The sequence below is a fragment of the Ascaphus truei genome, chromosome 1 (genome assembly GCF_040206685.1).
Source record: "Ascaphus truei isolate aAscTru1 chromosome 1, aAscTru1.hap1, whole genome shotgun sequence".
Classification (NCBI taxonomy): Eukaryota; Metazoa; Chordata; class Amphibia; order Anura; family Ascaphidae; genus Ascaphus; species Ascaphus truei.
This window is the reverse complement of record NC_134483.1, coordinates 229,615,538-229,631,338: the sequence shown is the minus strand read 5'-3', so window position 1 is coordinate 229,631,338 and position 15,801 is coordinate 229,615,538. Positions and strand designations below refer to the sequence as shown.

General features: G+C 40.0%; 1 protein-coding gene across 2 annotated transcripts in view; it reads left to right on the top strand.

The window, feature by feature from the left end:
* Positions 1 to 15,801, top strand: part of MAN2A1 (mannosidase alpha class 2A member 1) — a 316,852-nt gene that overhangs the window by 291,404 nt on the left and 9,647 nt on the right. The window contains exons 20-21 of one of the 2 annotated variants that reach the window (XM_075601947.1): positions 4,344 to 4,538; positions 6,901 to 7,014. In XM_075601947.1, the coding sequence (XP_075458062.1) occupies positions 4,344 to 4,538; positions 6,901 to 6,951 (246 nt within the window). In that variant the 3' untranslated portion in view covers positions 6,952 to 7,014. Of the gene's footprint in view, positions 1 to 4,343; positions 4,539 to 6,900; positions 7,015 to 15,801 lie in introns of those variants that run through there. The other variant, XM_075601938.1, reaches the window with a different exon arrangement.

The window sequence follows — 15,801 nt, the reverse complement described above, 5'->3', positions numbered from 1 at the left end:
GTTTTTTTTTTTTTTATTAAATTGTTATATTTGCATTTAGGAGTGTGCGCTCACAGCTTTTGTATATATATATATATATATATATATATATATATATATATATATAAAAAGGAAAAAAGAGGAGAGAGCGCACGCCCATAGCGTATAAAAGTATTTAATGAGGGGGAGGGGGGAGAGAGGGGGGTAAAAAACGCACTTACAAAAATGCAATAAAATCAAGCATATGTGATAAATAATAATCACCACCATCCGGTTTTTCTCTAGACTCTTGGGGCAGTCCCAGGCTCCGTTGGTAAGGGAGCAACGTCACAGCAGATTCCCAGGGCTGGTAACACCATCCGGTTAGACTGCAGACTTTTGGGGCCGTCCCAGGCTCCGTTGGCAGTGGAGCAGAATCCCAGCAAATTCACAAGGCAGGTGTGCTGTATAATAGTCCAAGAAAGAGGTCCCGTAGTAGTGGTGCCTATAGCACTCGCGCCTGGATCAATACGCTCCAGCGCTTCGTGTAGACTCCAATGTCTGTGCGTCTGACGTCACGACGCTCCCTGACGCGTTTCGTCAGTCACGGCTAACTTTCTCAAAGGGATAACATGAGAGGGGGAGGTCCGGTATTATATATACACAACCTCATGATGGTAATTAAAAGAAGTAACCTCCCCTACTCAGCTGCAATCGTTTTTTGTGCTGCTACACACTTATACACACCCATTAACAGGTAATACAGATAATTAACCCTAAAAGAATTGGAGGAGATAGTTGGAGTAAGAGCAAAATTAAAAACATACACTCTGAATACCAGTCTAAATACCAATTCATTTTAAATGAATTGCACAATTTGTACAAAAATACTTATATCTGCCAATTCACTTATATAAAAACCATAGATGTATACTATATGTATATAACCCATAGACTGGTATAACATTGTACATAAAGGCAGAAAAGAACCGAGAAAATCCTAAAGGGATCATACCAAAATAAAAGTAAAAGTAAAAATAAAAGCATTCAGCCTGCATGTGCTTCAAGACCTAGTTGACCAATAGTATATAAATTTATATATGGGATATGTTATAATTATCCACAGGGTGCATCAGTTAATTAATACTTGAGCACACCTAGTATATAGAGAGGAATGACTCACATACAGGCTAATACTATACATATTTATTTAATAGCTGAAAAACAAGAGATACATAACATCATATATATTATATAAATAAAATGCAATAGTGTATAACATATATAGACATACACAATCAAGTACAAATATTACCCTTAGCGGGTGTGTAGATAATTTAAAAATGAATTGGTATTTAGACTGGTATTCAGAGTGTATGTTTTTAATTTTGCTCTTACTCCAACTATCTCCTCCAATTCTTTTAGGGTTAATTATCTGTATTACCTGTTAATGGGTGTGTATAAGTGTGTAGCAGCACAAAAAACGATTGCAGCTGAGTAGGGGAGGTTACTTCTTTTAATTACCATCATGAGGTTGTGTATATATAATACCGGACCTCCCCCTCTCATGTTATCCCTTTGAGAAAGTTAGCCGTGACTGACGAAACGCGTCAGGGAGCGTCGTGACGTCAGACGCACAGACATTGGAGTCTACACGAAGCGCTGGAGCGTATTGATCCAGGCGCGAGTGCTATAGGCACCACTACTACGGGACCTCTTTCTTGGACTATTATACAGCACACCTGCCTTGTGAATTTGCTGGGACTCTGCTCCACTGCCAACGGAGCCTGGGACGGCCCCAAAAGTCTGCAGTCTAACCGGATGGTGTTACCAGCCCTGGGAATCTGCTGTGACGTTGCTCCCTTACCAACGGAGCCTGGGACTGCCCCAAGAGTCTAGAGAAAAACCGGATGGTGGTGATTATTATATATCACATATGCTTGATTTTATTGCATTTTTGTAAGTGCGTTTTTTACCCCCCTCTCTCCCCCCTCCCCCTCATTAAATACTTTTATACGCTATGGGCGTGCGCTCTCTCCTCTTTTTTCCTTTTTAGATATCTTGTGGACGTGGTTGGTCCATATTGAGAGCTGCCGGAGACCCTGCATACCAGCACCTATACCATTCATTGGACTATTTGAGGACTGGTTTATCCTTTTTTTTTTTGCTCTTTTATATATACTATTGTTCATGTTTTTGTGGGCCTGATACTAATATCGGTCCACAATATCATATATGTGTATATATTGCTTATATAATTAAGATATTCATCCATATTTACATCATATTGTTATAGCATATATATATATATATTCATTGTATATGTTCTTTAGAGGCGCAGCTTTTTTCTTTGTTGTATATATATATATATATATATATATATATATATATATATATATATATATATATATATAGTGAATAGATGAGAACAAGGCACTCCGTCAGGTAGATAAAGGTGGGTGCAAATCCTATATAAATCAAATAAGTGATACGATACCGTTTGAGCGAATATCAGAGACTGCACTCCACAAAGTTGTCAAAAAAGTTTTGTATTTAGTGAGACATAGTAACCAACGTTTCGGTCCTCCACACGGGACCTTTCTCAAGGTGATTTATATATATAAATCTGTGTTTAAAGCAGCATGCATTGGCTTAATGGTTGTTCATGTAATGAGAGCTTGAGACAAAAGGTGGCACTATGTTCTCATTTGCATGTCATTCTGTGCTGGGTGATAATGGTGAATATATAAATATATATGGCTATATATAAATATATATATAGCAAATGGAAATATTACTGTATGCTCATTTGCATGTCTTAGACAGGTATACACACATATATACATACAGTATATTCATATATTCGTGTGTGTGTGTGTGTGTGTGTGTGTGTGTGTGTGTGTGTGTGTGTGTGTGTGTGTGTGTGTGTGTGTGTGTGTGTGTGTGTGTGTGTGTGTGTGTGTGTGTGTGTGTGTGTGTGCCCAATATAAATAAATAATTTATTCTCGCAGCATGTCGTGTTTTTTTTTTTTTTTTTAATATACACACACAGTACCTTCCAAGCGTCACTTGCACAGGAACGCACACACGCCCTCTATATTACGGGCCTACGGTGTGCACTCTCCCCTGCTTTCTTCAAACCATATACTGTAGAGTACATAATAGTAAGAATAATTGAAAAACATAAAACAAACTTATAATCTTTTGACCATTTGTGTCACAATTTTCTTTCACACTTAATCTCTGTAATCACTGGTTTACCTTGCGTAGTGCTCTCATAGCATAGCTTAATGTCTATTAACCTTTTGAAAACTACTGTACTCTAGTATAGAAAATTATTGGGCATGACTACCAAACAATTTTTTTTTTTTAACTTTGGTTTTGGTATTCCACAGAAAACTTACTTCTACCAATTAAATGTGCATAAATTGAATGTATTGCATTTTAAACATGATCGCTGCTTTCCACAAATTACTAGATTCAATTACTACTTGCATCAAACAGCATATTTGGATATGACATCACATTTACAATCACAAACATTTTGATTACTTACAAAGAGAGAGTATCACCAGAAACCTTATTTTCTGCAGTAAGAGTGAAAAGTAAAGAAATTGCCAGATCTTCTTAACTGATGTTCCTACTGTACTTACTATGATATAGGTTTTTTTTTCCTATCAGTGTCTGGTTATCAATTTAGCATTGAATTCCAGAAGGAAATTCATTTTAGTTCTTTACTACTGTTGAATTGTGCTTGCACCACAAACTAAATTTGTGAATTTGAACATAAACATGGTAATGCGGTTGTAATACCCACTCCAGTGCATGATGATAAGCAAGACTTTTTGTAATCAAATTTGTGATGCAACCACAATTGGGCAAAATTGTGTTATTTATGGAAAGTTGGAAACCAACTACAGTACTTGTTAAATGTGATTGGACCTATTGTATAAGACATTGTTACACACTAAATTACTTTTAAAATATTCAGCTTAATATGTGAAGATGCATACAGCCCATATAGTGTAGCTGAAGGCAATATTTAAGGGGGATATTATTAGACTGAATTTTTATGGTCTCTTGGTATGGTATAAGCTGGAGCAAAGGTTTTAAGTAAATGAAATATTTAAGCAGCAATCACCCCTTTTTTATGTTTTCCCATAAAGTTTGTTACTCGTCTTCTAATGTACACATCATTACACAGTTTAAAGAATGCAATATTATTTTATCCCTGGGTGTAATTGTATAATTACAGCACTATATCACCTTTTTTGTATATGATTGTAAGGGAGCAAAAACATCATATTTTGGTTACATTGTTTTAGTCTATACTTTTACATTAAGAAATAAACACTGTATTGTTTCTTATTCTTTCCTTTGAATAGAAAGAAGGCGAAAAGTCTGTCAGTTATCCATCTCTCCTTAGTCACACGACTTCGACATACTTAAATCACCCTGTAATTCCAATGGCTTCAGCTACAGATGCGGCTCCTCCCCAGCTACTGGATGCCTTTTCTCCACTTGTGTCACCAATGCCTTGTGATATACACTTGCTTAACTTGAGGACCATACAATCAAAGGTACGTTACGCATCCTTAAGTGGTTTTGATTCTGTTGAGGAATATAAGTATTATTTGAACTAAAAGAATTTAATTGATCCCTGTCAAAATATTCCTTGCTGGGTTATTGATGCGAACTGTATATATTAAAAAGATCTATTGAGATGGGGCTGGAGTCACTCAGTGGTTATACCACTGCCTTTGAAATGGGTGAACCTGGTTTGCATCAGTGTCTGCTCTCCTTGTGACCTTGGCAAAATAGCTCTATCCCCCTGTGCTTGTGGCACCAATATTAGATTGCCAAATGTGATGCTCGCACAATTCAATGTAATGCGCTGCGTATTTATTTAAAAAATAAAAATTCTAACGTGCTGCTCAGCAGGAAACTCTGTATTAAAGCGCGTGTAGGAACTTGGGGAAGACATCCATCCCAGACCTACAACCGGGACCTACCGAAAGAAAACATCTAGGGGAACGATGAAGACCAACAGTGGGCAGGAAACCCAAATGGGAGCAGGAAATATCATTGTCAGTTTTTGAATAACTGAATGGAAGTAAAGCTTCCAGATTTCTTAAAGTAGCAGGCAGCTTATTCCACAGTCTTGGGACGCTTCCTCCAGCTTTTATGACTGTACACCGAGGCACAATCAGTTGATGGGCAATGGCAGATCTAAGGGCCTGACTGGGGGTGTTACTAATTAGGCAACTTTGAAATAAAGGGGGGAGGGCTATCCATGGATAGCCTTAAAGGTAAGGTTCAAGATCTTAAAAGGAACCCTTTGCTTTACCTGGAGCCAGTGCAGATGTCGTAATATTGGCAAGATGTGGCCTCTTCTTGCCTGCTATGAGACGGACAGTGGAATTTTACACCAACTGCAGGGAGTACACTTTCAATGCTATATAAGGGAAAAAAATTGGAAATATTCTTCTATTTACTTTCTGAGTTCCTCTATGGCAGTGGCAGAAGTGGTCTCACCCTTAGTGGGATGAACTTATATCCCCCTTCTGTGTGCACTAATTAAAAAGGATCCCTCTCTGGTAATCCCGTTACTGGTTTAGAACACCAAAATCTTTCTTTATCTTCTATCTCTTCAATCAGATCCTTTTTGAGACGGGTTTGTGTGCTGCCATGGACGGCCATTGATGCAATGCGATCGAAAATGTCTCCCTTCAGAGATTATTCTTCTCCTGGATTAATTCTGTGGGGATTGTCCTGAAATATGCACCACCTTAATATTCAGAATATGTTTCTCTTCCCATGTTCAAGGTTCTTGAGATGAGGGAGCTCACACTGGGACCCTTCTTATATCTCCTTTGCAAGAATGTCTGGAATCTAGGTCATCGCAGGATGCAGCCTCTGCCTGCTGCACCAGCTGAGAAAGGCTGGCCAGGTGTTGACAGTTGTCTGACAAATACCATAGTTGTCTTCATTTTCCACCAATTCAAGAAGGGCTGCTTTGGGATGTCTGATTGGGCTGTATAATAAGATCTGGAAGTGGGAGTCACCATAGAGAGTCTAGACATTTGGACCAGGTCTGCAAACCAGGGTTGTCTTGGCCAAAGATGGCTAAAATGGCTTCTACCTTCTCAAGCCTGATTTTGTTAGGGTCATAGGCAGAGGAGAAAATAAAACATAGACCAGGGAAAAATCCCATTGAATTGTCTGAGCTTCTACACTGGAAGCTTCATTATTGTCTGCCACCTTCAGGTCTATCGCCTTCAACCCCATCTGGATACTATGCAATCTAAAATGTCTGTCTTCTGAAACTATTCATCTATAGTAGATTGATTCCATATCAACTTGACAAAAGGAGCGCCCCAACCCTGACTGTTATCAATTAACAGTTTGTTCCATGCTACGATCTGTAACACACGGTTTGCTCTGGGACTAGAGAGAGCTTCCCACCATTTTAAGCTTTCTCGAGTGAGCATCGTTAAGAGGAATCTTCTGGGAATAATTTTGTGAATTTTTGTCCCAATATCTTAAGATTGTTTAAAGAGGCTTGAAACTGATGGTCCATCACACAAAATCTTAGTTTTTTTTTATGGCATGGTGTAAGAGGAACATTTAAGTATGTGTCCTTCAGACAAGACATCTCTTGGCTTCATTGGTGACTGTGGATCTTAGCAGTTCTATTTTAAATTACCTGATCCATATTAACTAAATTACATATATTTTAGCTCCAGTATAGGAAGGAATCCCCCAGAGTCCTTTTCTAGCATGACAAGGGCCAGAGGAACTTGTGGCATTACGTTCTGCTGGCATATTCGCCCAAGAGCTTCCAACAAAGCTTGTTTCTGGCCCTGATGCCTGGGAACCTTTATCTGGAACTTGTCCCTCCAAGGTGAATTTTAACACAGCCATTTCCACACTTGTTTTCAGAGATGCATCATCACCAGCCCTTTATCTGAACCATATAGACCACCTGCTTGAAACAGGTAATGCAGTGGATCTTGCCATAAACGTGATGGCACCAATTGGTTATCACACAACTTTGACGCTTGGAGAATATCCACTTGGCCTCCATTATGGTTGCCTCAAATGTTTCCATAACAGAAAATTTTAGCCACGTAAAAAACATTAATCTGTTAATGAAACAGACATGCATTCATTAGTAGCAATCAACCTGATTTAAGCCCTAGACCGACTACTCAGCCAAGATGTTGAAATTCCCAGAATCCAATCCCAGTTGAGGGTGGAGACTGACACTGATATTGTGCCGCCTCATTACACTCTCCCACCCATGTGCTGACGGTACTTCCGCACCCGGAGCTCAACAATTTCTCTTTTGGTCCTTCACCTTACTTTAATCAGGGTGCCCGCCAAGCCGGCCAGCAGGCAGCGGTGTAACCAACAAGCCGGCCCTCCCCCATGTAGCAGCTGCAAGCCGCAAGCCGCATGGCTCAGAGCTACTCTGGGAAGGAGGCAGTGGGTTGGGCCCACACTGGCAGCAGAAGAGGTAGAAGCACTGCATGTAGGACAAAACAGCTGGGTTCCCAGATGAGGAGGAACCTTAATTGGCAGAATCAATCTTACCCTGCAGTGGGAAGGGCATATATCCCCTCTCCCTCCCCCCCCCCCCCCACCCTTCCTTCATGTGCATGGGAGACTATAGAGATACATTTTTCTTCATTTAGATCTGTTTAGTTTACTATATTATTGAAGTACATAAAAGTAAAATATCATGTTCTGGAGCGTTATTTTGAGTGTAACAGAACACATTTCCAGGCACCTGTACGCTAAGGATTCTTGGTTGTCGTTGATTTGATGAAAAAAATAGTGAGGTCTTTATTTAAATGAGTCTCTAAACTTTTGAATATACTTTTTTGATTATACTGGTGGGCTCCAATTCCACTCATTCATCAGAACTGTGGGAACACCTTTTTTAAAACCTCAATACCTGAAGATGACGCAAGTACTTCTGCTCTTACTGAAATTAATCATTTGCTTAAAAAGGAAATTTCCTTTTGCTCAGAGCACAACTTAACCAAACAAATATCTTTGTATCTGCTTGACAACTGCTAAATCTAACAGTTGTCCCTCCTTTATCTGGAACTTGTCCCTCCAAGGTGAATTTTAATACAGCCATTTCCACACTTGTTTTCAGAGATGCATCATCACCAGCCCTTTATCTGAACCATATAGACCACCTGCTTGAAACAGGTAATGCCGTGGATCTTGCCATAAACGTGATGGCACCAATTGGTTATCACACAACTTTGACGCTTGGAGAATATCCACTTGGTCTCCATTATGGTTGCCTCAAATGTTTCCATAACAGAAGATTTTAGCCACGTAAAAAACATTAATCTGTAAATGAAACAGACATGCATTCATTAGTAGCAATCAACCTGATTTAAGCCCTAGACCGACTACTCAGCCAAGATGTTGAAATTCCCAGAATCCAATCCCAGTTGAGGGTGGAGACTGACACTGATATTGTGCCGCCTCATTACACTCTCCCACCCATGTGCTGACGGTACTTCCGCACCCGGAGCTCAACAATTTCTCTTTTGCTTAAATTGTGGTTTCTCTTAATGATCGTCAATGTATGCCTTACAAAGTAAATGCTACACGAAAATTGCAATGGATTTACAAATTGAGGAAAAGGACTGAATGAAGATTGTGTTCACCTCATTTTTATGAATTGTTTTTATCAATGTTTATGCTTATTTTTTTATGGAATAAAACCGAGGAAAGGTGTTCAAGAAATAGTTACGTCATTCTCACTCATCCCCTTGTTTGGACACCCCAGATACAGATATGGAACTGCCACGAAAGATACCTAGCATAGAGGCGAAACTCATGCTGGGTGGTCTAGCTCGTGTATTTGAAAGTGTAGAACCCATTAAATGTAATGTGGATTATTGTTTACTTTTTCCTCTTTTCTATAATGGAATGTTCATGTATTATTTTGTAGCACATGATGATTTTGATGTGGGAATATTGTAATCTTATATTATTGTGCACCATAATCCAAAAGTTTTATGTAACTGCAGTAAACGTAGAAAATTGAAATATAATATATATGTAAATGTTTAGAACTCTAAGCTGTTATTGTTGTATGAATGCTGCAGTTGCTTGATGCATTGATATTGGAATGTAAGACCATTGGGATGTGATGAGTTTAAAAAATTAAATTCATGGTAATTTTGCACTGATTATTCCTGCATATTATCTTCTTGCATATTATAATGTTTGTAATTGGTATTTTGCAGAGTGATAAATTGGTAAATATGAAGTGAAAATTGTAGTCCTGGCTGCAAGCTTTATTACAACTACATTATCAACCATGATGGAATATGTGCAGGAGGCGGTGTGGGTTCCCCTCCTTTTTATGTAGAATTAGATATTTATTCAAAATATTTTCATTTTTGAGGTTTGTTAAATAAAGAAAACACTGTCAAAAGCTCCATTAACTGATTAACCACGCATGTGGGTTATGCAATTTCCTGTTGCTGTGATACTGGGTACATAGGACCTACTAAGCGTCCCCTATGTGTAATGTTTCTTGAGCACGGACGTGCTACTCTCAAAGGAATCCTTGCACATAGTATTCCCATACATTTTTTGTCTCATCACTCCAAAGATCCTGTCAGTTTAACTGTTCTATGTTTGCAACATATTGTCACGGGAGACCAGTACTTTTAACACCTTTTATACCTTACCGGGATCATCCATTACGCAAAACAAGATTATTGTATAAATTGCATTTATTCAGACAAGCCCGCAGACATACATAATTGCACAAAATACTGTAAAAAAACAACTGGAGGTGAAAATTAACCTCAAGTGCAGGGTGCCTGTTTTGGAAGGCTTACCCTGACCGGGATCTCGTCCCGAGCGTCCGGGTACTCTTTTTGTGTAGAATACCCAATCGCTACGTTCTATTTTGAGAACTTGGTCCTCACGTCTGACTTAGCCTCAGCTAGGCAGACTTTCCTAGCTCCAAAAATGAAGCCGGTTGCTCTGCTATTCACTACAGAGCAACTTTGAAAAGCCCGCCTTTGCATCACCGACTCCAGCCACAAGATCGTCGGGTTCTCTGATCGGGCAGTCTCCTTACATAGACACAGCTGTTCTATGTGTAACCTACAAAGGAGACTAGACCAGCAGCCAATCAGAGAACGGATCCTAACTAAGACAGCCAATCAGAATGCGGGATCGTCTGGCTGCTGACTTCAGAGGGGGCGTGCCAAGCCCACTCGAAAAGCCGGGTGGGCCGGAAATATGAATCGGCCAATGGGAAACGTGCCTACCAGCAGCATCTTCCCCCAGGCAACTCATTGCCACCTGCTGGGCAGGCTCCACCAGGTCTGGCTGTCCAAAAGGTGCCCCAGCGGGGTACCCTTTGTTTTCCGCACCTGGTACTTCGCCCTTCCCTGCTCAGCTCTGGACATCCCTTCTCTCCTATGAATTCCGATATGTATGCAGATGTCTCTGCACCTATGTAGATACCCGGGCTGACTGTATAGACATTAATACATACAGTATAAAACATTAAAACACTGTTTTAATAACTCAAACTTCTGAAAACCTTGTACGTGTGAGAAATGGGTCTGGGATACTTGGGCTCAAAAAAACAGGATTCTGGGGGTCACTGTGTAGCCCCGGTGTAATTCACCTTGCGTACCCGCAAATCATGCCTGCACGTCGGAAAGAATTACAGGTCTACCGGTAATTTTGTCCACCCGAACTACTATACAAAATCTAAACCCATTTCGACCCAAATATCCCACCTAAAACTCCCACTCCCGAAATCCCATGTTTATCGGATAAAGGGAACAGGTAAACCACAAAACAGGGCAGGTTTTTCCAATACATTAGATTGGACTTCCATAACACACCACATCTTTATGTACAGATGTGTACCCACAAATCATAAGTGATTTGCGGGTAAAATATAAAATATCAGTCCTACCGATATATCCAGTCAGCAATATTTCACACAGACTTTAACCCGCTTTGCCCCCAAGCATCCACCCTTAACCACCCGCTCACAAAGTCCCGGTCCTGCAGCTATTTCCTATAATGGACCCTAACCACACATGGCATCCCTAGCTTATAACCCCGCAGGGAACAGTATAATGGGCACAGAGTTACAGGGAAACATAACAATGTACATTACTAGACCAAGAGATGACACTCCGCTCTTAGCCCATGTTTTTTAGGGGCAGGGGCAGCCAGCCAGGCTTCACCTTTATTATGAAGGCCGGCTACCCCCTACCGTCACATACATTCCTGCCTCTAAACTGGAGGGTGATGGGTTCAACTCTGTATTCATGAATCCTTTTGGATCTACAATATGGGGACACTTGCACCTTTAGGCCTTAATGAGTGTATTGACACTTGTATTCTGGTTTAACATATGTTCTTTACACTGACGGTAGGGGGTAGCCAGGCTTTCAAATAAAGGTTTAAGCCCGTTCGGTTACCCCTGATCCATGTGTTGGGTTTATAGAGTGTCCACTCTTGGACCCAGTGTTGTATATGCAAAACCTGTAATTGTGCGGTAATAAAGTATTTTGGCTTTATTTTTGTTAAATCAAGACACGGTGTAATATGTCATGTGTTGTTGTTCATCTGAGATTGTATTTACCTAATCTTAAGACCTGCTAAGGAACAGATGATTGTTATTATGTCCTGATACAGTATGTAAAACCATATAATTCAAAGAGGGTGTACTTTCTTTTTCACACCAGTGTACATATATGTATGTATATATATATGTGTGTGTATGTGTGTGTGTGTGTGTATATATATTCGCGTGTGTGTGTGTGTGTGTGTGTGTGTGTACACATGCACAAAATATTTTTAAATTAGACTGCGCCTCCAGATGCTTGGCAATATGTGCACATCTAACACCCTAATCTATGATTTTATAATAAACTTAAATTGTGTTAATATATTAAACTACTCAATGTGAAAAAGATTACAAATGATAACTAATACAAAATGTACATAGATAGTATTTTTAATTATTTACTCAGTGACTATAGATGAATAACTGGGATATAACTAGTGCCAAAACAATAATACTTTTGAGAGGCTAATAAGTGTCAATAATAAAAAATAAATAAAATGTCCAAGAAAAAATATATTAAAAGCCATTAAAAATCCGGTATCCCCGGGATGCTGGCAGCCTTCTTCACAGGTACAACAACTTCCCTTCACATGACCTGAATAGAGAAAAAAAAAGTAGAAAAAGCACCCTATGTGATAACGTTGAAAAAAATGTTATGGTCTTTAACATAGACAAGTAAAAACTCACAAACATCTGAAGTTTTTGTGCATGTTATGAGTAAACATCATGCCCCATCATAAACCAGGAAACTGCTCCGCTTGTACAGCTCTGCTACAAACGATCACAGATCACCTCGTCACGAGTACTTCCAAATGGGTGTCACCTCTTAGAGAGTCCTCCGGCAACCGGAAGCAGGCCCGCCTCGTTCCTAGTCAGGGAAGTTCCCAGTCTTTAGGGTGGAGTACACACTCCTCTGGCGTAGTGATTTAGAATAGTTTCCACACCACTTCTCAGCAGAACATCACCCTATGCGTTTCTTCAGACAAGAAAAATCAGTTTGTCTGAAGAAACGCGTAGGGTGATGCAGCGGAGAAGTGGTGTGGAAACTTGCACAAAATCTTCGGATGTTTGTGAGTTTTTACTTGTCTATGTTCAAGACCATTTATTTCTATCAATGTTATTACACCAGGATAGGGCGCTTTTTGTATATAATATCTCTTCACCCTTTTTTTTATTTATTTATTTATTTTTTTACATATTTTCGCATGTTGTTTTTTGATTGGCCTATTGCATGTTGGCATCGATTTTAGTTTAGGCAACCATGTATTTAAACCCTCACTATGGACCAATCAAATAATCTCCAATGAAGTCTGTTTGTGACGAAACACATAGGGTCGTTGCGGACGTCATACCAGCTTTTGCGGTACTATTTGAGCAGCTAAACTGGGAGAATCCGGACCTATTTTCAATCCGTTTGGGGTCAGCTACCTGTGGATTTAATGAGCGGACCCATTACGGGGTGTCACATCTCCTGGAGGTCTTATCCACGGCCAAGTCATCTGCTGCTGACACCCTCCAGCTGACATTCATCCCGCGTGCTGTTGGCGCCTGTTCCTGCAGAAAGTTATTTCTCAAATGCGTTTTTAAACTACCATTTTGAGTGCAAGTCCTAGAAACTTTTTTTTTTAATGCATTTTTTTTATGAAGTTATGCTATGAAACCTGCACTTCTTGTTCTGTCTAGTTTTTTTTATTAGCTCTCAACGTGTTATTATTATTTAAAGAACTTTTCTAGTCTGAAGTGGTTTGTTTCAGCGTGGTTGGTAATAACTGAATATTGAATGTTGTATCGGACACTTGTGATAACTTTAGGTACAGTAGGCTGAGAAGGAAGTGGAGAGCACAATTTTATTTATGCTAGAGTGCAATTTATTTGTGTTTAGTTCTCCGCTGATGTGGTACTAATTTACAAAAGTATGTAGAGGCAAATGCATGATCTCTTGTGATAGATGGGATACGTCATTGCCATTTTCAATGCAGTAGTTTGTGCCATTTAAAATAAGTGGCTCTGCGTTCATAGGATTGAAAGCAAGAATGTTACCATTCACATGAATGTAGTTAAGTTAATAATACTTGTGCAGTATTATATTTTCTTTATTGTTATGACGAGTATCTGGGCGAGATCAGTCCATATATGTTGAAAGTATGAAGCTGGAAAGTATAAGCAGTACCGTGTTTGATCTGCAGCCTCCCCAAGGACCAAAATGAACAAAAGGTAGTTTGATTAATGTTGGTGTCACAGATTTCATGATTTAATATGTTGCAGTAATAGAAGTGTTGACTGTATTTTTTGGGAGATGCATCTGCATTAACCAGAGCCAAATGTTTGTGTAAACTAAAGAGACCCGAGTGTGGACAGAATGTAAGATTGGGTTACAGCTCTTTCCATATAGATGATGTTTGGTAATATCTTGCACTCATACAATTTTCTTTTTCCAGCTAAAATATCAAAATCAAAACAAAAAAATCTACTATACCTTTAAAAAAAAAAAAAAAAAAAAATGTTTTTTCATAATACATCAAGAGTGCTTAATAATTGTTAGTTAAAAGCATTAATACATACAGTAGTTCATTTTCCCTTTATGAGGCAGGTGCTCCACTAAACATATATAAATGTGTAGCTTCTTGTTTGTTAATCTTTTAATGTTTACAAACTAAAAACAAATATTTTTTCCTCTAGTCTAAAATATTTATTTGATCTAAATTTAATTTGTGATTCAACTGAATGCAAAAATGATGCACAAAAACACAACTGGCTAGTCATTCACTGTTTCAAATGATCCTTAAGGTCAATGTACACTGACATTTGATGTAGAGTAATTCATTTTGCTGATGAAGGTGCTAGTATATACTAAGGCTGAGTCCATAGAGATTGCAGGCGCGCGGAGGCTGAAGGAAAGCGGGTGCTTTTCCTGGCCTTAGAGCGCGCGCCGTCCGGGGGTGGGCCAGTGACGTCACGGAGCTGGTTCGCCCTCATTGGGAGAACCGCTCACGTGACCGGCCCTCCACTCCCCTCAGCACCAAAGCTCAATTTAAGTTATCTCCTCCTCGCCTGCGGAAGCGTGCGGAAGCGCTGACAATGCCCGCGTCCTAAAGATTGTACGTGAATATATTGTCTGCTATTCACTAAAGTATCGCACCGCAGTCATTAATGGCGTGTTACAATTTACTGTTTCTTCTAAAAGATATAGTGCCTTGAAATATTTTTGTTGGCAAATCATTTAACTCTTCATACTGTTATATTATTTAATAGTATTTCCTATTCCTCAACTCATGGAAGAAGACTCAAAGGGTTGACACCATTCCACTGGCTGCGGGTAGGACAGCCTTCCAAAGAGATAACCTCACTTCCTACATAAGGCACTACCTAACAGGTATGCTGGTATTTTTCCTGTCCTACTGGCTATGAGTTGGGTATTTTGTTTTTCTTAAGATGACTTTTCTGACTGTCAGTGCACTAAATTCAGGGGAACTCTTGTGGCGGTCTAGGACACTTGGTCGCGGCCATTTTCTCGTGATCAAATGGTCCCCAAAGCTTCGCAGCGACTCACCCCGCTTCCTCGGACGGCCGCTTTGCCGCTAAAGTTAGTGCCTTACCCTAAAACCCCCTACTCTAAGCCCTTACCCTAAAACTCCTTAAATTAACCCCAAACCCAAAGCAGTAATTAAACTTGCCTATGACGCGGCGGATCAGCTGCGCCGCGTGGTGAGTCATGGCAAAGTACCGGCGGCCATTTGGTCGCGGCGAAATGGCTGTGACCAAATGTCCCATTCCATCTCGCGGTGCCACTCCTCACTGAAGCCTCTGTGCCAGCTCCCCCGTAGGCCGCTTATCAAGAGGAATCGATGGGGACCCGGATCTGGGCTTCACTCCACCTTCGTGGGGAGGCTTTTTTATGTCGCTTACAATTAAAAATTTGGTGCCAAGCTACACCCTACTCTGTGTGCCACGTGAGCAGACATGCCCACGTGTTCATGGGATTGGCGCGTGCGCGCATCCATGGGAGTGAGCAACAATTATGTAATCGCGGAAGATGCTGTGCTTTTGAATACCAGTGTTTCCAGTGTGGCCTTGACTTCAGTTCTGTTGCTGCTAGCTGGAGTGATGGATCTGCCTGCTGCCAACCTTCCTGGAAAGTCCTTTTATTGTTAAATCCTTCTGCACAAAAAGAGTGCATATGGTGTTCATGTGTTAGTTTT